At 37.7% G+C, this 23587-nt stretch overlaps 1 protein-coding gene across 1 annotated transcript in view; it reads left to right on the top strand.

Moving 5' to 3' along the window:
• Positions 1-23587, top strand: part of DOCK2 (dedicator of cytokinesis 2) — a 228141-nt gene that overhangs the window by 10966 nt on the left and 193588 nt on the right. Inside the window, exons 3-15 of the mRNA XM_067304597.1 lie at positions 2709-2749; positions 5210-5265; positions 5420-5516; positions 7453-7601; positions 9386-9521; positions 11844-11998; positions 14021-14102; positions 14603-14738; positions 17063-17138; positions 19006-19082; positions 19421-19546; positions 20366-20490; positions 23271-23369. Coding sequence (XP_067160698.1) covers positions 2709-2749; positions 5210-5265; positions 5420-5516; positions 7453-7601; positions 9386-9521; positions 11844-11998; positions 14021-14102; positions 14603-14738; positions 17063-17138; positions 19006-19082; positions 19421-19546; positions 20366-20490; positions 23271-23369 — 1355 coding nt within the window. The remainder of the gene's footprint in view (positions 1-2708; positions 2750-5209; positions 5266-5419; positions 5517-7452; positions 7602-9385; positions 9522-11843; positions 11999-14020; positions 14103-14602; positions 14739-17062; positions 17139-19005; positions 19083-19420; positions 19547-20365; positions 20491-23270; positions 23370-23587) is intronic.

Genomic DNA, 23587 nt, shown 5'->3' on the forward strand with positions numbered 1-23587 from the left:
ATCATCTGATAGTACGAGATGGAATGCTAGTATTTTTAAAGTAGTCTGTAAATTAGCATGATGGATACTTCTGAAAACCATCTAACTTAGCGGACATGCTAAACAGCAGTAGTTCTAGTTAGGTTAGACATGGTACGGATACTCAGAAGGCTGATCCAAACATATGGAGTAGCTGCATGGAGATATCTGACCAATAGGCAGAACTGTAAAATAAATACAAGCAGGAAAAAAAAAGAGATTATAAAAAGAAAACTTAGTAGATTTGTGAAGCTGAAATCATTGTCTGTACTACAGTGGTAGTGTATTTCTCCTTATTGCTTTGATTTGTACCTTCACAATCTTACTGAATTCTCTCTGAGCCATCCAGAGCTACAGAAAACTCTTATTTGTATAAAAGCAACGAGAGTGCAATTATTGTCACTAACTCAATAGTTGAGCGTCTTTTGAAAAGTCACTGTAATAGTAACTTTTTTTACAACCTGCAATGATGTTCTTTTTGGGTAAGAGATTTAAAAAAAAAAAAAGGAAGAAGTGTTTCAAGCTTTGCAAAATGAATTAAAAATTATCTTCTCCTTCATCCTACTCCAACTCTGTCAGTTGTATCTTAATAACTACACATGTTAAAGAGAGAGGGCTGCTGCTGCATTCTGCAGTTGTAGAGACAGCTCAGTTTTGCAAGACACCCGTAATATGTTGTGGTTATAAAATTGCAAAGAATCTGGGAAGCTGCCTGAACCCAACGCATTCCAGCATGTAGAGCTGTAGGTTGCTCTGGTCAGAAACAACGAGTACTTGGGCTTTTAAGAAAAGAGCATCTGAGGAAACCATATCCCCTTAAATCAATGCAATGTTTTGGAATGCAGAAGCAATTTTTCTATTTGTAAAGGAAATCCAGTAGCTTTAAACATAATTGAAAAATGGATGCCAGTCACTAGACTACTAGTGAACAGATGCATCTCTCAGTCATGAGTGAGGAAATGTCCCCTCTTAAAACATGAGAGGTTTGGATAATGCTTTAAGCCTCCATAAGTCTTCTAAACATTTAGCTAAGGGGAAAAAATACATTGGCAAAACAAAGCTCCTCATCTTTTATCCTATATCATCTCTGTTTAACATCTGCAGAAACGAGAGGTTTTTCTGGTTTCTGGCTCATGTGCTATGTCTGTAGTCAAGTCGTCAGCCCAGCCTGACAAGTTGAGTGGTAATATTATGGGTTTGTTTGTTTTCCTAGAAATCTGTTCTAAATCCTCTGCCCTTAACATGCGATGTCACAGCTTGCTTTATGAAATGTATTTGTCGGTGAAGAAGTGGAATCTTTCATGTTATGCAAATGAGGAAGTTCCTCTTGTATCAGTATCTGAAAAGAAATATGCTGCCAGTTGCAGCTGATGACTGAACAAGAAAAACAATTATTTTGTGTGCACATTCTATAGGCCATTTTTGCTCATTTTGCATGTACAAAATATGCACATAGAATGTTTGTAGTCACGGCAAATGGGATGAAATAGAATAGATTTTCCACAGTTTGTTGTAAATTAGACATTATGTGCAAATAATTCAGTTTTAAAAGTGAGTTGGAACTCTACTTGTTGAGAAGATACTGGCAAAAATTCTTAGCGCTGAGAAATTTGACAAAATCTCTTTCCTGAGACTTTGCTTAAAGTCAGCGATACCCCTGAGATTTTTAATAATGCCTTTCCCACAGCATTGTTTGATTTCAGTGCTTTGGTTGCCTGGCTGAAATACCTTTGTGTTAGAGATGTGAGAAAGAAAAAATGGTAGGAAAAAGTAGCATCTGTTCATGAAAATATAGTCAAAATTGTGAGCTTCTAGTCATAAACCCCCTTCTCTGGGGCTAAAACAGAAGTCAATACAGAGTTGAATACTGCTGCTCTGCAGGTAGTGTTTCATGGTGATGGAGTGTATGAGCAGTGGACACTGCTCCTTTGCTTGAGTAAGGCTGAATTCTTCATTTTATGCTCTTTAGAGAGGTTTGTTGTGCTTTAGCAGAGCTATAGGCAGTACAAAGCCTGATTTAGGGTTTTTAATTACTGCTACTGCAGTATTGAACTTTGGGTTTGGGTTTTTTTTTTTCCCAAAAGCAGTTCCTAATTGATGAATGGAGCAAAAGCCCCATAGCAGCCCTTCATTTTTTAAGAGTCTAACTTGAACTTTATACTTGGAAGCTGCTTTTTTGAGTTGGCTCCAGAAGCTATAGTTCCTCATGACAGAAAGAAGACTTTCAGGGAAGTTGGATATGTAAGAGCCATGTATTGCATTGATTTAATACTGCACCTAGAACACAATCAGAAGACCTTCATGGGCTTTCTATCACCATGAGTGATCTTAGTTTTTATATATTTATACAATATATCTATATATGTGTGTGTGTGTGTGTAATATAAAAATTCTTATCTTATCCTATCTCTTTTTTTTGGAGGGTGGTGTAAATTCTATGTAAAGTTATCTGTTCTTTACAACACTGGAAAGCAGATCATATGATCATCCTTGTTAATGTATAAGCCATGCTAAGTGTGTTTCCTGCCACTTGCTTTGCTTTCACTTGCATATTTTTCAAGTAACTACTGAATTTTTAAGCATCCTATGACAGATGGTCCTTATATAAAACACAAAACATGACTTTATTATATGCTGGTTTATGTACGTGTTCTGTTATACTCAGTGTGCTCTTTCTTCCTTACTTCTAGATTGGTACAAGGGTTATCTAGTAAGGCATAAAGGATCAGAGGTAAGATGACGGTATTCATAACTATGAGACTCTGGGTTTAAGGAATCAGCACATTAAATGAGGCAATTTTTTTTGTCTTTTTTCAGTATGTCTTATCAGATGGTCTTATACTGATCACTGAAGTCAGCCATATCCATCCTCTCTTCTTTCAAGATGAATAGAACGATCAGCATTTATTCTGAACAGTGTTAGTTAATATTAGAAGTCAGGACTGGGAGAAGCAAATCAAAGAAAAAAATAATTACTGTGCCTTCAGGTTAACAGGCTGATGAAGATGGCACCTGAAATAACTTATTGAGGTTAATTTACTGCAAAATGTGTATGCTTCTGCATTTTTTTTCTAAGGGTTCCTAGGGCTGCATTCAATATAAACACCTCCCATGAGGCACAAGCTTGTAAATACATCTTTAAGCTAAGAATTTAGTAATCAGAAAAGTCAATATTCTTATATGTAAAGATGGAAAAACACAAATGATAGTTTTTAACCTGAGCAGGATAATTCCAGAATCAGGTTATGAGAGGATTTCTTAATAATATGCACCTTTCTGGAAGAAAAACGGATTTTGGATCTTGTTATTAGTATCAGACTTTTTTTGAAGCAGCAATGCCAAGGGCATTTGAAGCTAGAGACTCATGGCTATATAACAGTGAAAACATTTGGAGGAAGTTGCTTCTCTGTAGCCTGGAAAAAGGATGTAAAACCTTCACAGCCACTTAAAAAGGAATATCTGGGGAGCAGAAGGACAGTTCTTTGCAGGGAATATATCATCAGAAAAAATCGGAACAGTCTTAAGCCATCTGTTCTTCATGTTTTCTTATTTTGTATTCAACAGCTTGTAGGTATTGGCAATAACTTGCTGATCTTGGAGCAACTAATTTGTGTTATGTGACTGTAGATGATAGTAAAATATTTTAGCTTCCTTTATTGAAGTATTAGATGGTTGACTTATCATTTAACTGCTCAATGATAGCACATCCTAAAAGACAGAGATGAGTAATTGTTTGTGGTGATAACTATGCATAATCTTTTTATCCAGACTTCTATCTATTTCTTCTGTTTTATGAGCTCTAATAATACTGAGCAGCACCTTATTTGCTTGCTTCCATTTCTAGATTGCCACCGATGAGGTAGAAGCAGGTCTAGTGATAAGGTAGTTTACCATAGCTTCTTGATATACTGTAGCATTTCACAGGAAGCTATGCAAAGTAGTTACTGTGTAGTTACTATGACCATGTTTCCTCTAAGGCCCAGTCCTAATAGAAAGGATGTTTAAAAGAAAATGGCTATAAACTGTAATCTAACTGAAAAAAAGGCATTGTAAAGTTTCAGATATGGATGTCAGTTGTTTAATAGAGATGAATTCAAGCAAATCCTAGCTCCATTACCAAGCCTAGCTTTTCTAGCTAACCTGAGGGTTGTCATGGATGGATTGACAGTCAAACTTTCCTTTAGGATAAATTAAAATGCCTCAGCTGTTGTAGTGCCAGGGCCCATCACAACAAATAACCTTGTCTGGTCACCTTTTTTCTGCATAGGTCAATTAGAATAAATTCTGAAAATGGGATGAAATCTGATGCCTTCTTTGCTACACCTTGCTGGGCATCTTACTGCTTAGCCTCAAGTTGCACAAAATGAGCTCATACTCTCAACTGTAGTGGTGCCACATCTGCCTAAGGGTGCTGAAGAGTTTATGGTTATACTAAGTATCTCCCTTTATGCTTTGCAAAAGAAAGGATTTTCTTTTCTCCTTAAAGCAATTTTGAGTCTTATGCACAGTGTTCTTGACTTGCATGCTTCAAAATAAACTTTGGGTCTGATGAGTGCATCATCCTTCATGTCAATGGGAATGCTAATCTGTGCTGTGCTGCTCCTCCTGGCTCATTTCCTCCACCTATCGATATTGCTTTCACTTGTCAAGCTTATCTTATATCAGTTTATCTCCTTTGGCTTGATAATTTAATCTTTAAATTAGGCTGCATTTTTTTCCTAGAATGAGAAATATATGGGGTATAGTGCTCAGTATCTGTGTCTTCCTTTAGAAGAAAGAAGTCAATGCACAGAGAAAATGTTTTTTTACTGTATTTACATTGTATGTATTGTTTTTCAGGGGAGAGAACGTGGGAGGGGAGGGGGTTCCCTTAGAAGGAAATATAATTCAATGCATTCTGTGTTTCCAGAAGAGGATATATATATATATATATATATATATATATATATATAAAATTGCTACTATTCTTCTGTCAAACAGAAATACATCTATCTGGACAGAACATCACTAGAAAACCAAACTTGGAGTGGTTAATTTGAGGATTACAGGTTATGTTCATGGTAACAGTTTTAGGAAAAATAACTGATTAAAAGTAGGTTTTGGAAAGCTCTCATTTATGTAACCTAACTGTTCTTGGAGATTTATAAGTGAGTGGATTCTCTTGTTTCTTTTTTTTTTCCTTCCCCAACAGGGAATATTTCCTAAATCTTTTATCCACATCAAGGAAGTTACTGTTGAAAAGAAAAGGTATTGAATTTTATTGTTTTAATAAGTTAAGGATCTTGTCTGCTAAAGAATGAATTTTAAGGCATTTATATGCCTTAAACATGGTAACTACAATATAAAGCCATGAAACTGAAATATTCTTTTATATTGTGTTAAATTTTCTTCTCTTTCCTAGACATACAGAAAATATAATACCTGCTGAAATTCCTTTAGTACAAGAACTTACCACTACACTCTGGGAATGGGGCAGCATCTGGAAACAGCTCTATGTGGTATGGCTTTTGTATGCCACATGTGGCCTGTTCATTAGTGCTATTTATGTATTTTGAGGCCTTATTCAAATTAGTGTCTTTCCCTAGATGGAAGGCAGGGATTGGCAGGATTTAAGAAATTATTTCTTCATCACCACTTAGCTCAATGCAGTTTTCTTCTATGACTTTAAGTTAAAAGTTATTGCTGAGAAGTAGTGTAATTTCATGCCTCTAGATTCAACATTTAGTATCCTGTGCTTGATAAAATTTTTCATGATTATTCTATGTAGAGTTGATAATTTTCAAGATGGAAATATAAACATAAGATGTTCAAACAAGTTTCAACGTGTGTTTGGGACTCTAGAATAAAAGCTATTCAAGGATTACTGGTAGTGTGTAGGTCTTAGTGACAATTGACAATTTCCAGAAATCAGTCCCTTTTTCACTTGCAATGTCTTCATTTTATATTCCTTAAAAAGAAACAAAAATCTATTTTTCCATCTGAGAGAAATCTGTTTTTTCCTACCAACTCTTTGTTATGCAAAACCAATATATAAAATGTGCACTGAATTCAGAGAAATTGGTCAAAATGGCCTCCATACTGAGCATCTGCCTTCCTTGCAAATAAGTTATATGCAATGATGGTGCTTCTTTGCATGCAATTGTAATGGCCACCTGGTAGTGTCCTGTTACAAAAAGGTATTGCATAGTTTTGGAGAAAAAAAAACAAACAAAAATAGAACTGTGAGAAGTGATTCATGAATATTTAAAATGACCCCCTTTTATAGGAACACAAAATAGTTTTGCAGGCCTCAATTATACTTTATCGAGAGACAAAATCTTTCTTATAATAATCTACCTGTGCTGCTGACCAGTGGATTTTGAGTTCTCTGTAGTCCCCTTAAGTATAGACGGACCTGGGTGGCCAGCAGGACCTAGAATGTTGTCAGCAAGTGGCAGGGGGAAGAAAGCAGGTCTAGAGGACACTCAGAGAGATATAACTCAAAATTTAAGTAAAGAAGGCTAATCTGAGTGCCTGCATATCATAGAGTTTTTTTCATGCTGTAAACTAGTATTAATCTCTATTGATTTTAGTGACTTGTTTAACTTAGGCCTAATCACCAGAAATGCATCAAGTATTGATTGGAGAACATCAGTAAGATGCTGAATTCTCCAGTACCCTTAATAGTCTGTTCTAGTAGATAACCCATTCCAACGAATTGCACTGTCATTTGACTGTGTCTTGCTGCAGATTCCCAGCCATTGGATTGCGCTTTTTCTCTGTTGGGAAGCCTTGAATACTGTGTGTTTTTCCTCATTGATGTATTTATATTCTGAAACTGGTCACTTCTCAGTCTTCCTCTTGTTAAAGTCAACAGATAGAACATTTTATATTTCAGCGGATGACTCTGGAATTGCTCTAGTGATTTCTATGCATTCACCCACTTTTCCCAGTAGCTTCTTAAATGTATTAACACACTGCAGTCAAATGTTCTTATTTCCAGCATGCTCTCATCAGTACCCTAAACAGAGGTAAATTGCTTCCATAATAATTTCTACTGATGAGGCTTCAGTTAATGATTTTTAGTCCACAGAAAAGCACAATTATATAAACAAAAATTAATGTCATTCCCTACCCACTCATGAATTGATTGAATTTTATGTAATTTCTTTCCTATAACATGGGGGATTGTCCTTAAAACTTTGTATAATGAGAGGAGGAAGGGAGCCAGGCTCGGTGACCTTAAATTGCATGGGAGGATTCTTGGAGGAATGAGCAGAAGTAAAGAAACAAAACAGGACTTGGATTGGTGGGGAACTCTGCTTAATTCTTGACCCTGGGAGCTGAATGTTTAGCAGTAACTATGATGCATCCTTTAATTGTCAAGGCCAATGTTTCACTTCAACTTTCTACAAGGCTTGAAACCTTTTATCTTAAACCTATTATTTATCTTAGGCAAATAAGAAAGAACGGTTCCAGCAGGTACAGTCTATGATGTATGACTTAATGGAATGGAGATCACAACTTCTCTCTGGGACTCTGCCAAAAGATGAACTCAAAGAACTTAAACAGAAAGTCACTTCCAAAATTGACTATGGTAACAAGTAAGTGGGCTACATTGCTTCTGGAAAAGCACCCAGCAAGAACAGAGATGATAAATTTTTTCTGCTTGCACTTTTGTAGCCCACAAATGTGGGATGTAGATGTGTTAAACCCTTGTTTTCAAAATTCTCCCTGTTAATTCCTGTGGTAAAAAAAGTTCCCATGTTGAGGTTTCTTACCCCAAAGAGCTTTTTCAAAATATTTCACTTGTTAACTATGGAATATAAACTTGTCAAATATTCTAGGTCAGGTGACTGTCCTTTATATACATATAAAGTCAGTGTACTCGGGACCAGAACCTTTCACCCATCCTTCAAAAACACAGCCTACCTCCTAGTAGCATCATGCTACTGCATGAACAGTGGTGTTGAGAGACTTTAGTGGTGGATGAATAGCAGAAGTCTGAAGTGTAAAAAGCCTATCTTGAAGGCAAAATCCCCATATTTACTAGGGAATTTCCAGGCAGAACTCTGGTTCTGGTAATGGAAGTGAAACTACTGTAGATAGGATAGTTGCTTGACAAATGCCTTGTCTGTCTGTTGCTGATGAAATGTCATTGCAGCACAAGGCATTTTTTAGCAAAAATGGGGTTATGTGGGGTTATGAATGGTACTCCACTATCTGATAGAGGGGAGAGTAAGCTTGGTAAACTAATTTTCATCATACTGATATTATGAGGCAATCTGCCCATAAATTGTCTTGAGCTATTGCAAACGACTGTGGTTGTTGTGGCTTGAAGGCCTATATATGGCTGAAAGCCTCAAGCTGCCTGTGGCTAGACATAAGCAATGACCATGAGATGTTAGGAAGCTCTACTTGTTCACTGTGATTTGGACCCACAGATTGATGAGTTCTATTCTTACAGAATATACTCTGGGAATACACATAACCTGTGATACACTACGTGGAGCTGAATGTAATTCCAAGACAGATTTTTACTTAGAAATGCTCCAGCCAAAGAAGCTCTTAGCTCTGTTCAAGACAGCAGCTAGGGGAACTGTAAGACAGAAAACTGTAGTTTCTTTGCCCTTAGATTTCCCTTTTCCACTCTTCTTTCCAAATTATGAGGACAATAAACTTCTTCCTTCGGAGGAGCAGGAATGGAGGGGATGTTTAAAATGGCTTGGGATTGTATAGGGGAAGAGCGCAAGCTAGATTAGCTCTTATAAGAGGCTGAGAGTGGAGGATGGAGGAATGAGATCCTGGATAGGCAAGAAAGGAGATCCTTTGGCTGAGGCAAAACCACAGCCCTGTGGGCAAGAATACATAGGCCCTAGGGTGATGAGACTCAAGAGTTTTGAACATGGGGCAAAAAGTAAGAGCTGAAGGAAAAGAAAAAGGTATGACTTGTATGAGAAGAAGAGAACAAAGCATAGCTGTTAGAGCCAAGTAACAACACCAAGAGAGTAAGAGCAATGTAAAAGCAAAAGGTATGTGGAAAAACCTATGCACCTTACAAAGGTTTACACAATAAAACACAAAAGAGATGATGACTCATTGAAGTGAAATATGAATTTGAACACAGAGAATGTATTATGTGCTAGGTGCTTGAATGCTTTAGAGACAAAGTTATAAATTCCAAAACAGAAAAATATTGGACAAGAGCTTGAAAAAATGGTAGTTTTTGATTAAAATTTCTTTAATGAAATAGCACTGCATGTATTTAAACTGATTTTATCGCTTTAAAACCTGAAGAACTCAGAGTGCATTACATCTGTGAATATGCTCCAACTTGATTTTTATAGAAGAAAATAACCCTGCCATATTGATCTTTTTATTTTCACAGGATACTTGAGCTAGACCTAATAGTTAGAGATGAAGATGGGAATATCTTGGATCCAGATAAAACCAGTGTCATTAGCCTATTTCATGCACATGAAGAAGCAACTAATAAAATCACTGAGCGGATTAAGGAGGAAATGGTAGGAATGATGGGCCAAACCTAACACTTTGCTAAAACCAAAACAAACAAACAAAAAAAACAAGTAGAAGGCTCAAAGGATGGAACCTTCTACCATAAAAATTGGTAGAAACTTTTGCCTCTGATTTAAATTATTTTCACATTCCTATGTTGCAAATATGGAGATTTCCATCTGTTAACTCCTAACTTGTAGAAGTAACAGTTCTGTGAAAATGTATTTGAACAATTTGTCTTCAAGAACTTGTGCCTCAGACTGAGTTAGTTGCATTTTTATGTGTGCTAATTCAAGGAGGAAGAATGGAGGATGTGCAGTGACTGGCACTCGATTCAGTCTGTGGGCTAGGCTGAAAGCCTATCTCTAAAGCTGGCTCTAAATCCATTCTTGGGTTTCTGAATGGAAGTAGGTCTTAAGCAGTAGACTGTTTAATAGGCTGATTCAGACAGTGGTTATATACTTTGAGTTCAGGCTGCAAGCCATGACTAACCAAAGCTCCTTTCTAAAGGATCCTTTGACAATATTGGTTGTTTACGTTGCTGCTTGTCAGATAGCCTGACAGAACTGAAGAATTTAAGTTCACTAAAGTAGGAAGCTGGTGAACTTAGAATAACCCTGCGGACACCAGCAGTTACCATGCCTAAGCAAAGCTGATGAGTGCAGAAGTTTCATATTTTAAAATGCAAAGCAGGTGGTAACACTTCCTTGACCTTTTCAATATTAAATTTGTTCAGGGACATGATGACTTGGGTTCTTTTGTTCATTCATGAGAAAGTGAACAGTGCTAAAGGAAATAAAACATTTGACAGAAAAAGTTGTGCCATCATGACATTTTAATAATGCCCATCAGAAATCTCTGGAAAACTCCATCTGAGTTTTCTATCACAATAAATGTCACTGAATAACTTTTGCTTCCCAGATAACAAAATGTAATTAGCTGACAATATAAGTATGGAAAGTTTAAACCTGGTACTCTGCAGTAGAATGTGTTGGCTTCTTTTTAAAGAAAGAGCAAAACAATGGATAAAAGGAGCTTTAGGCCTGAAACCCGTAAGTGATTCCTTCTAGGTGGTTAAAATGAGACGTGGGTAGAACTTAGGTGCCTATTTCTGAGACAGTGATCCTGGTCAGCTCTCTCCAGATCTCAGCATATGCCCCTTTGATGTGATTAGTCCCCTCTTCAGGAAGCTGTACTTTGTCTTGCTAGTGTTCCTAGAAATGCCCCAATCTTGAGAGCTGAGCATTGAGTTTTGCCTGAAGCATACTCAATCAAACCCTAATAGGATGCACACAATAGGCCTTCTGCTACGTACTGCTGGGTTCAAAAATAATCTCTAGCATATTTGTAGGATTGCCTCTGTAGTGACAGCATGATATTTTCTCTTCTGCCATTTAAAAGAAAGAAGCGGCAATAGTGTTTCACCCTTTATATAATTTCTTGGTGGCTGAAGAACTGGCCTAGAATATGGAAGTCAAGTTACAATCTCTTCTCTTAAAGGGATTTAAATTTTCACACTGTAGCAAAAATATCCTGAAAACTTTTAGGCACAGTCCTTTATGGAAATTTTAATGAAGGACTTCTGGATGTTTCCATTGAAAGCATCCTGCTTTCCTTGAGAGGTAAGGTTTTGAATGTATTCGTACACAGGAGGGGAACTTAACCTGGCTCTTATCTCCTGAGTGAAAGTAAATAGATTTTCAAAAGGAAGGCTTCTGCAGGTAATGGGAGAAGGGAAGGGAAACAGCCTAACTATTGTGTTCTTTGGAAATATTTGCAAAATAAAAAGAAATAAGTGATCCCTGTTCCTTTTCTAAAAAGAGATGCAGAGATGATACCTACTTAGTGAGGATAATAAGATTTGAATTCCAGACAGGAAGTTCTTACTGGTAATACTGATCAAGTCCCCTAAATCCTGCAGAAGAGTGGATTAAGGCATGTCTATCATCAGGGTTTTCATTATTTGCATGTTTAAGTAGCTTCCCCACTCTGGGTACAGCATTTTGAAGAACCCACTCTCAGCTATCTTGCTTCATGGTAGGAAAGGATGTTGAAACACTGGTGAAATATGAGGTGGGGGAGAGGGATGCTCAGAAACTTATTTCTTAGTCACATTTGCATTATTCAGTAATCTCTCTCTGGGGAACATACAGGACAATGGTTATTTACTGGAAATAAGGTTTTTTTGGTTCAAATTTTGTTGTCTGATGGTTCTTTAACTGCACAGAATGTGGCAATTTTCAAGATTAACTGCTATATATAGGAAAACTTGAAGTTGTTTCTAGTGTCCTACCATGGATCTAGCTAATAATTCTCTTCCTTCTGAGTAGTCAAAGGATCAACCAGATTATGCATCGTACTCCCGAATGTCTTCATCCCCCACCCACAGTGTGTATGTTTTTGTGCGGAATTTTGTTTGCCGAATTGGGGAGGATGCAGAACTCTTTATGTCACTATATGATCCACAGAAACTAACAATTATAAGGTAAGTTTACTTTTTTTATTCCCCAAAATAATAGTGAAGGGAGCTGGCCAAAACGGAGCGTAATAGTTGCCAACATACTAGTAACGCAGAGAACACATAAATAAAAGGAAGAAAACCAAAGGGAAAAATGGGCATGGACAGATATAGGCTTTGACTACTAAAGGATTCTAGGGCATGTGATTCCAAATCTTTTGATGGGTAATTCCTGGACTGTGAGTATTTCAAAGTTTTAGAGAATTCCAAGATGACTTCGAAGTTTAGAGATTATTACAGTATAGTGGAGGGATTTTTCTTTTAAATAAAGAAAATTTCTTTGCTGTTACCTTTAGAGCTTGTACAGGTCTCAGAGAGAAACATCATGCAATAGATGTAGCAACTGAGACATAACATACCAAATTTTATGACTGCCAACCCAGCCAGAGGCACTCAGTCAGACTAGGTAGAATCTGAGGCAATTGTTAAAACTGGTTCAAAAAGGGGTGAAGGAAGAGGGAAAAATAAAATCCCGCTGTATGGTCATTGTTTTTGCTGGTAATCTGAAGACATCCTTGAGGCTGTCTCCATAAATAGATGGAGATTCTTCTATTCTGAGGATGTCTGCCTGATTGCCAAAGCAGAAATTTTTACAAGGAACAATAGGGAATTCAAATATTTGACCATCAATAATAGCTAAAACTAATTTAACTGCAATAAATGCTCTACTTCTTTACCTAGGATCATTACAGAAGAAACTATATTTGTAGAAAAGCACATAGACATGCATATGTATATGTGTATCTATTTATTTATATAAAAGCATATGGGCCAGAATACAAAAATGGAAGTTCAGAATGCAACAAAAATAAATGCTTTATAGCATCTAGATGATATATCAAGAAGACTTGATTAGGAACACACAGATTTAACTTCATGTTCATCATCACTTATAGAGTCAGTTTTTAAGTAAGCAAATAAAAAGAACTTGTGCCCTGGGGAGTTTAACAAAGCTAATAAAGCTTGTAAATTTTTAACTGATGCCATTCAATGAGAACTCCTGCTTTCAGAATAAGATGGTAAATATACCTAAAACTTAAATCCAGCATTTAGAGGGTCTTTTTTTTTTTCTTTTTTCTTTTTTTAGCAAGAGGATAATTACATCAGGTTTGTGCCCCCTGCCCTGATAGTGCAGTACTGTTATTCCTATCAGGAAATAGAATATTAGAAGAGTAAGATATAGAATAAGTTATAGAATGAGAATAAGTTCTGAAGTAGAGTAACTTAGATTAGAAGGAACATCTGGAGGTTAACTAGTCCAACCTGCCTCTCAAAGCAGGGCCAGCTTAGATCAGACTGTTCAGTCAAGTTCTGATCATCAAGGATGGAGATTCAGTAGCCTCTTTGTGTGCTTTGTGATTATTCTAATTTCTCTGAGTATGGCCCTTCTTAGCTGTATGAGGAGAAAATAATATTAGATTGTGACTGTCTAATGTCACTTCCAGGCCTGTATATGAAGTCTTGATTTGTTTTGCTAGGCATTCTGTACAGATGCAATGAAAACAGCCTTTATTATTGAAATTTGTCAAAACCGGGTGCCTAACAAAAAAAAGCCAAATACTGATCAGGATAAGGAACCAAGAATGACTTGGAATATCACTGGCTTCACTACACAAGCTTCTTGATGAGGAATGTTCTGTGGTCTGGGATAAAATGCTCAGACAGTGGGGAGGGAGGGATAAGATGGGAGGGACTTGTGAATGCAAAGATCAAGTAAAATCTTTTTGACTGTTCCTATTGAACAGATTACATGGATATTAATGTTTCCTCCAAAAAGGGTACCATTCTGTATGTTCTGTTTAAGTTATCTTTTGTAACTTGCTGATTACTTGTGTTGTATAGTCTTTTTCTTTTAGTCTGACTTTTGCTTTCAAACAGTCAGCACAGAATGTTGTCTGTTACTCAGCTTATATATTGTGAGTTTTTTTATATACTCTAAAAAGGTGATTTTTAAAACACGTGGTAATAAGTTGTTTATCTTCAAAATAGTGAGAACTACTTGGTGAGATGGGGGAGCAGAGGCTTTCCAAAGGAAATCGACATGCTCAACAATCTGAAAGTAGTGTTCACGGTGAGTACGTGTTTTCCGGTTCTTCGTACTTTTCATTTGCAAATCAGATTCTCTCTTCTCTGTGGTTGCTATCAGAATCCATAAAATTTGAGTAAGATGAGAAAGAAAGCAAGAAGGCATCTTAGAAACAGGGCAAGATCACCAGAGTCAGAGTACGTCATGGCAGTGATAATGAATACTTCAATATCTTTCCTCAAATCAATTTCTCAAGCATTTCTCTAATGCCCGCCCCATCAATTTCCAGATGATTTGATGCTTCTTATCTGCTGTAACTCTTGGTGCCTTCCTCCATTTATTTTTTCTTACATTTTCTTCTAATGTTGAAGTGTCAGATTTCCTTACACTATGTTAAAACACTGTTTTCATCCTTACTTTGGACTCGGTTTCTTTTTCTATTACTTACTGAAGCTCAACTTATTACTAGAGGTCCTGTTTAAATTTTACAACTTAAAATTCTTCCCCAAACAATACTTTAGCTTTCCTTTTTGTTTGCATCTTAGGATCTTGGAAATAAAGACCTTAGTAGAGACAAAGTTTATTTAGTTTGTCAAATAGTCCGAGTTGGAAGGATGGATCTCAAAGATAGCAACTCCAAAAAATGCACGCAAGGACTGAGACGGCCTTTTGGAGTAGCAGGTAACTGGTGCCTCTTATGCTATACTTGAAGCAGGAGTCCATTGATGCTTGCCAGTCTTGGATGGTAGAATGTCTACCACGACATGCCAGAATATGAAACAGCTGTATCAACCATCTTCCATCTGATTTTTGGAGTCCACAAAGACTGTATCTATGCTAAAGTTTTAGTTCAGCTCAGAAATGTGTTTTTGAAATGAATTTCCCAATAATGCACACTTATCGCTACACAGCGCAAACCAAAGCACAGTACCAGAGTATAACAGTAGGAATTGTGCATGGCTGCTGGCGATGTGGGGGGAGCCAGGGTCCCTGGGCTGGTGCCCTGCCTTGGCCAGCGCCTAGCAGCTGACTAGGAACTGATGTGGACCAGGGGGATCTGACTGTTTAATAAAAAGAAAGCATCGTGAAGGCCTGCGGCAAGTGTTAATGCAATGTGATTCTTTTTGCCCAGTGCTCTGCCCACCCAACCTGTCTTGAAACATGGACCAAGGAGTCTAGTATGTGCTTGTCAGCAGCTTCTTGAAAGCCCACAGTGCAATTCCTTTTGGGTGAAATAAAATCAATGACGGTGCTCTAAGAGTGCCCCTAAGGCATTCATACCTTTATTCCCAGGCTCAGACCAGAGCTACTCCGAAGTAACTCTTGCCTCCTTTCCCAGCCACATCTGTAGTGTGGACATTGCACTAAATGTTCTGCTCCATAAATCTGTCCCTATTGAGCTACGCTCCTTGCTAATGTAGACATAAGCAATGGTTGTGGTTGTCATGTAGAATGTTACTCCCCTAAAAGAATGGTAGGAGGCACAGGGTCGCGTGTGCAGCTGAGACTCTCATAAAAGAAATGTCAGCTCACGTGTATGCTGGATCATGTGTGCTTGCAGTTTTGTCTGCGTTGATGAGAAATACATTCAAGAACAATGCTTTTTTATGGACTCAGTTGAGAGAGTAACCCTTGTGTGTCACTGTTGGAAGTTCCAAACTACAAGTTGCTATTTTTGGTGCTTCTTAGTATTAATTTGGAGAACAAAGAGCAAAGTTATCTAACTTTTTTTTTTTTTTTTAAGTGGAGGTTTGTGAACCCATACTGCTAATTCAGCTGAAAACTATTTTGAGTAGGAGAAATAGAGCAAACATGTTTGGGCAGGAAAAAAATGTAACAGAATCTGAAGAGCATTTTTCTTCAAATTTCATAAAATTAGGGATAGCAATGTAAGAAGGGCTATGCAGCATCACTTCTTTTCATGTTAATGGAAATCCTCAAAGGATTTGTGTGTCTGTTTCTCATGTAGAATTCATCTTGCTCCAAATACAGCAGTAGCTTCCATGTAACTTAAATTGGCAACATTCAGCCAAAATGTTTGCATTCTTTAAGTCTGAGAGATCTAGGTTGCAGTTAAAAAAAAAAAAAAAAAAAAAGAAAAAAAAGAAAGAGAGAGAGAGAGAGAGAAACATAATTTTAGCAGCTTTTCTTAAGGTAAGAACAGCAGCAGAAAATTACTACAGTACTTTCTCCCTCCTGTAATTATCTGAAACAGGCCATAATACTGTTAGGATTGTTTGATCCTAATTAGAAATGCTATAAAATAGAATTATGATGCTTGGTCATTTTCAAATGAACTTTGAGAAGAATTGTGGTTGCACTTGTAAACCTTTGGAAGAAGGTTGCAGAACAGTCATCTTCTTTAAAGATGGACATTAACGACATGAACATTTAAAGCAAGCCACTGTGAGGTATTTAAACATGAGCTGCCAGAACCATGTTTTCTAATAGCAAAGGAACCCAGTATCCTGTAAAGAAGTAACACTTCCTGAATTGTTCCAAAGTTTATATTTCATCTTTAACTAAGAAATCATTATGCCTCAGATTACTCCACAGTCGCATTTTCATTATTATTCTTGTTCTATTGAGCCACATGTTCTTTAATTGGGAGGTTTTTGTTTTTGTTTTTATTTCAAAGCCAAGAGGGGGCGGCCTACAGAGGGAAGAAGAGAAGGGATTCCCACCCACTGGAAATGTTCACGTTTGGGTGTGTGTTTATCTTCCCTCCTCCCCAACCATATGTCAACAACTGGCATTCCAGCCTGAACATAACTTCTTTTTATGATAAAGATCATCCATATACTGTAGAGGAAATACTTTGTACTGATGACAATAACTGATGAAATACTGACATTAGAGCACACAGTGCTACTCTAATAAACTCTTGAAAATGTGTAGTTACCTTGAGGCACAAGAATATATAATAAACTGCATAATACATGAATAAGAGGAGACTTTTTTCAATGCCATTATATGTTTTGATGATTTTTCTTTTACTTTTCTAGTTATGGATATTACAGATATCATAAAAGGAAAAGCTGAAAGTGATGAAGAAAAGCAGCATTTCATTCCCTTTCACCCGTAAGATGGTCATAAATATCTTAATTTTATACTTATGCAAAGATATTTCTACATGAAGAAATATCTCTGTGAATGCAATGATCTCTGAAATGTTTTATGAAAAACAATCACTCTTCCTTTTAATATTTTTGAACTGATATGTAAATAATTAGCACTACTACAATATAAAGCGCATTTAAGACTTGACAAGGTTTCCATAGCATGTCAAATAAAGGTGTATTCCTATAAATGTCTTCCTTCAGCCATGTGGTAACATGTCCTATTTAATAAAAACCAAGCAAGTTAAGAAACATCTGTACATTCTAAACAATAAGCTTCCCAAATATGGGTAACTAGTAATTTATGTGCTTCATTTTGTTATGAATTTGAGAAAAATCTGAGTAAAACTGTATTTGAGTAAAAGTAGTTGAATTGCCACACATTAACCATCTTCAGAAGCAATGCCAGACCAGCTGTCTCAAAATGAGACACACACAAATCAAATGGATAGGTATCAGTACCTGCTGGAAACATCTTTTAAATAGCATTCTATATAACACTGCTTCTATGTTCTATGGAGAAAAAATTTGAGAGTAAATAATTTTGTTAAACTTTGGGTCCACCTCACTTGTGTACCATTTGATCTGACTTGTTTGCTACATGAGAATTAGTTCCTAAGTTGAATAGTAGTTGAAAAGAATTCAAAGTTCATTTGTTTGGCTGTTCATTAGGAAACTGGATTGGGCAGATGTGTTGCTGAATATATTCAGGTTCTGCATTCCTACAAAATGATAGGCTTTGGCAGTGTGGTCAGTCTCATGGTGTGGGCCTCCTGAGTTGTCACTTCCATCTTTTCTTCCCTTCAGTCTGCACGTAAACTTAACATGAATGGTCCCTCACTTCAGCATTGTGTCCTTGTTTCTGCAACTCATAGGGCAATAGATTATGAAATTAAAGAACACATCCTGTTTAGGTGGTCACAGGGTGTGTCTAGGTCAGTATTTTAATCTGAGTCAGGAGTGTCCTTCTAAGGTAACCTGATGCAGCGCAGAGCAGTCTTGGACAATATGAACGGGATTTCTTTTGAATCCACTCCAAGAATGCAGCTGAGGCATCCCAGCTGCTAAAGGGCGACCAGAGCCACTCTGAAGTTAAACTCCCCAAACGCTTGTAGTGTGGATATCAGCTCCTCAGCACCAACGGTTTCGTGCCACAGAGCTGCTCTTATGGCACCACACTACTTGCTGATGCAAACAATGTCTTGCTGAAATTTGATATTCCAGTTAGAGGCGTGGGTTGGTTTTTTTTTTTTTTTTTTTTTTTTTTTTTTTTTGCTTTTTTGAGTTTTGTGCTACTACTTAGATGGGGCCTATGATTCCCAGGCGTTTTCAAAACTTCTTTTGCTAGATTTTTGACAAGAACATAAAGGATGTTTCTGGAGTTCTTATTCATATTTTTTCCACAAGTCCTGGTCCCCATTTGTCCTATCTCTGTGGTGCCTAAATCACTGAACTGTCATAAAAGTGGTTTTTCTTTGTAACTGAAAGTATATGGGTCTATTTAATTTTCTGCTGAATAACTATCTAAAATTGTTAGACACGTTGAAGTAGCTAAGTTCAGTCATTGTAGAATTGTATTATAAAGGGTACATCTGAAGGCATTTTCAGTTGTAATTAATATGCATAATAATCTCTGAAATAGAAGGAACTCTGGCAATGTTGTCTAACTGCAAGTAAAAATTATATTTTTAGGGTGATTTTTAAGTGCCTGGTGATGGAATGTATTATAAAATCAAGTATTGGAAAGAGAACGAAAGCTGAGTCATGTGTGTTTGTTTGATATATTTAGTGCTTAATTTCTAGTAGACATTGTTTTCTTTCTCCTGTAGGGTAGTGGCAGAGAGTGACTTTTTACACAGTCTCCTAAGCAAAGTCACAGCATCAAAAGGAGACAGTGGTGGACAAGGTAAAGTAGATTATTTTTGCAGAGTAAAGTAACAAGGTATTTTAGTGGAACTTCACTCCATATTGTTTACATTTTAGTGTACAGCTTTTATATTTTAGCCATAGCATCACCATGGAGATAGGTGAACTGTGCAGCTGAAAGTGATAGATCATGAGACTATGGCAGAGTGTGGGAGGCTATTTAAATTACTAGCTATTGTTTTGGATTATATAGCATTTTTTCCAGTTACAGGAAGTGAATTCTTATCACAGTTTTAGTGGAGGAGAAAGAGATGATAATCATCTGAAGAGAGGTTTTTTCCTTAACATAAATGTGTTGTAATTTTTTCCTCTTACTAGGTCTCTGGGTAACTGTGAAAATGCTTGTTGGGGATGTGATTCAAACTAGGAAGGACTATCCACACCTCGTAGATAGAACCACAGTTGTTGCTAGAAAGCTGGGATTTCCTGAAATAATCATGCCAGGTAGGATACGATTTTTTTTTTCTTCTGTAATAGAACTAGATTTTTGTCATTCTCTGGGTTAATGAGCATCAACTACAAGCTTAATTAGTGATTTCTGTAATGGGTAACTCAGAGGTTGTTTAGAACTCACTCTTTATGATAAGTAGTGTTCCAATATTAGAGATATACATCAGAGTGAAATCCTTGGAAAGTATTATACAGTACTTAAACAGGAAAAAAGAAATCAAAACAGTGACAGATAATCCAAGTTCTCTGCACATAGCTTTCTTGCCTGCTATGTAAATTATAGTAGATTCTTCCTTGAAATTTAAGTTAACCTTATTTTTTGTAAATTAATAAACATATGAGTTCACAATCTCTTTTTGGGTTTATGATAAAATATTTGCCAATTAAAGTCACTTATGGTCTGCAGTCCTCCTTTAAAAGTGTCAGGATTTGAATTAAAGGGGTTTATTCTTTAATGTCATCTTAATTTCCTCACAAGAGAAAATTAAAACATGATGTTCCCTCTGGAAAAAGAGCTGTGTATTTGGGTAAAACTCTCTAATTACATCTTGACGTCGCCTCACCAGCAGGTGTCAGTGCAGGACGAGATTTAGTTGAAGTTGCTTTCAGGAAACCCATTTGGTTGCTTTCACTGCACACTGTACTATCTTCTTTGCTTAGAATAGCAGAACTGAAAATTTAGGTTCAGATGGAAAATATGACCGTTTAATATGTTTTGTTGCAGAAAAACAGGTGCTCTTGTGAAGCTAAGCTGAGCTGACCCTGTCCTCTCAGCGTTTTCACTGATTTTTAATCTTTCCATTTCTCTTGTAGGAGACATAAGAAATGACATTTATATTACATTGTTGTCTGGAGATTTTGATAAATACAATAAAACAACTCAGAGAAATGTAGAAGTGATAATGTGTGTTTGTGATGAAGAAGGAAAAATGATACCAGTAAGTTTTGTTTTGTTTTTTCTAAATGATGGACATGTAAATCTAAAATATATTTTAAAAGTAAGCCTTAACCTTGTCATATATTTTCGTACAACACCACTGGACAATAACGTGCAGTCTTCACTTGTGTTGTCTTTTTACTGATGTATTTTATGATGTTTAAAGTGACATATCTATTAAAGTCCCATAAACGTCTTGCATAGAAAACACAATACTGATGGAATGGAGAAATAACACTGAATGACCTATTTTAGCTTTGACTAATGAACAAACAGATGAAATGCTGCTTCTGACAATTGCCACAGTTTTACTCCAAGATTTTCTTGTGGAAATTCCTGGAGGAGTGCTAGCAATGCATTAAAATGTTAAAGTACCATCTCCTTTGCATAACTAACTGCTGGCTTGGGCCAGGAAGACAGATTTTGTCCCTTGAATGAAAGAAGTGCACAGTAGATTAAGCTGGTGGCAATAGAAGAATGTGGACACTGCACATATGCAACATAAATATTTAGTGTTTTCATGCTTGTCTTTTTCTGTTTTGAGGAGCTTTTCTTAAGGCTTTCTAACACCTGCCCAGTGCCCACGGGGATTTTTGGCCTTTCCTTTTTGAGCTGGTTTCTGGAGCTGTACTGTGATCATGAGGGTGAAATCATAATGGCACTTCTGGTGATAAAATAAACATGGAGAAACTCATTATGGCTCACGACTTGCTGAAATGGCTGTGTGTTTATGAAATTACAGTTACATGCTTGACCTAAAATGTAACTTTAAAGTTTGAATGAAGAAAATCCTAAACCCACACAGTGTCCAGGATCCATGCAACAAAATGTAACCCTGGTGGTGAAAGAGTACTAACTGCTGTGAAAGCAGCTCACCACGACTTGCGTGTACAGGAGAGAACTCTGTTGTGACGCAGGCTTCGGTTACAGACTGTACTACGTTGTTGTCACAGATAATATACTTAAAATATATTTGCTCAAGCACTCTTTAATGCAATTAACCTATCATAATGCATTAAAATGTCACTTCTTTTAAACTTTTCATTCCAATATTATGTATGTCTAGTTCTGCAAATGCATTAGCAAAAAACAGATTAGTCCCTTTGTCTGACCAAAGTATATGGTCATGTGCGCTTTCTGTAGTAATATACCTTTAGACATGTTTAAGCAACCATTTTGACAACATTTAAATGCTGCTGAATGCTGATAACAAGAGTGGTTTTCCCCATTAGCTTACAGAAAATCAATGAATATTAATAAATTTTCAAACACACAAATTTATAGGAAGTTCAGTGCTTCTCCTTACTGCATTATCTATGAACCAAATAAGTCTGCGAAATTTGTGTTCATTAACAGGGAATTTGTTGGCTCTAAGTAAATGTCGCAGAGCCCATTTAAACTTACTTCTGGCTGGTGCATAAAGCTCAAAAAGCCTCCTTTGGGTAGATGGACATACCCTGCCGCAGCACGGCGTTTCACGAGCTCAGAGCCAGCTCCAAATCTTCCTCGGGTACCACACGCTTTTGGTGCTGCAGATGTTAGCCAGAGGGCTTCCTCGTGTTTCAGGCAGATTTCTTCCAAGTTTCACTGGCTTTTTAGCAGGAAGCAGCTCCGCCTTTGCAGTAGTCAGCATAGCCAGCACGAGGTTAGCTTCACCTGTGCCTCCAGCAGAGGACTGAGCACCTTTGCTGGTCTCATGTATCGGGGAGGCAGGGAGTTTCGCAGCCGGTGCCCGGTGAGGTGTCGGCGATGCTGCTTCCTCCGTTAGCAGCGGTGGCAGTGACTTGTTCCGCACGTGCGACCGACCCTCCGCGGCGATGGGCGGAGGGGGCAGAAGTCGCTGAGGCTCTCCACGGGTTGACTAAACCAACTGAGCTCCTCCGTTACAAGGAATTTTGGCCAGCTTGATCAAAACTGAAGCTAGCTCCGTACTGTAGTTCAGATTTTCATTAGAACATAGTAATTTATGGTGTGGAGTGTGATCAGATGAGAAATAAATTGATAAAATTGTTGGGGAAATAGGCAAAATTGATCGGAAATTAAAATATGAAGAAAAAAATGTTTAAAGTGTTTGCTAAGGAGATTTAGAATAGGCTGTTGTGAGAAATGTGAGAAAGGATATCTATAATGAATAAAAAAAGCTAGACTACAATCCAAATGGTGAAAAAGAGGAGGGAAGGCACACTAAGAATGCATCTACTGTATTTTCATTTGGAAATCACCTTCCTAGTATATGACTAAATGATTGTTAAATTTTGCTGGAGCAGAGTACTTAAAAAGAAACGGAGAACTCCACAAAAGAAAGAACTGTATCATTATTACTTTGCACGTTTCTCCTCTTAGTTTAGACTATGCCTTGGTTAGTGAAGTGCCTTAGTTACTCCGAAAACGGGAATTGGGCCTCTGCCTTCCGCGCCTAGCTCCTCTCACAGGCCTAACGGGTGTAACGCACTAACCGCAGAGCGGGGCCCCGAGGCCGGGCCCTCGAACGCGGCCGCCGCCTCCAGCGCCGTTCTGGGGCGCAGGCCGCGGGGCGGGGCCCGGCCGGGGGCGGGGGCGGGGCCGGGGCCGGGGCGGGGGCTGGGGCCGGCGCCGGGCGGCCCAGCGGCCTCGGCGTGAGGCGGCGCGTGGCGGGGGCGCGCCCTGAGGCGAGGCTGCCGCGGGCCGCTTTCTCGGCGGGAGGCTGCTGTTTATTGCCGTTATCATTTCTAGCTCAAGCGACAGAAACTCGCAGAAATTATTGAGGCGCTAAGCACGATTTATTTTTCTTCTTTCTGGAAGAATGCTGTTTGCTTGGGAGCAGGGGACAAGCCTGTGAGCGAATATAGATCGGTTCTCTACTACCAGGTTAAACAGCCACGTTGGATGGAAACATTAAAGGTATGGCACAGGTAGCTTTCATTTGCCTTTTTCTGCTCATTTGTTGGCACCTCGCTAAAAAACAAACAAAAAAACCAAGCTGATGCTGTGCAACTTTAAGGAAAAAAAAAAAAAAAACAAGCCTCAGTCCTGAATGCAGCTAGAAGCATGGCGCCTTAGTCATACATCAGTTATAGGATATGCGATCACCGAAGCTGAAAATTTGGCCTGGAAAATGA

The sequence above is a fragment of the Apteryx mantelli genome, chromosome 14 (genome assembly GCF_036417845.1).
Source record: "Apteryx mantelli isolate bAptMan1 chromosome 14, bAptMan1.hap1, whole genome shotgun sequence".
Lineage (NCBI taxonomy): Eukaryota > Metazoa > Chordata > Aves > Apterygiformes > Apterygidae > Apteryx > Apteryx mantelli.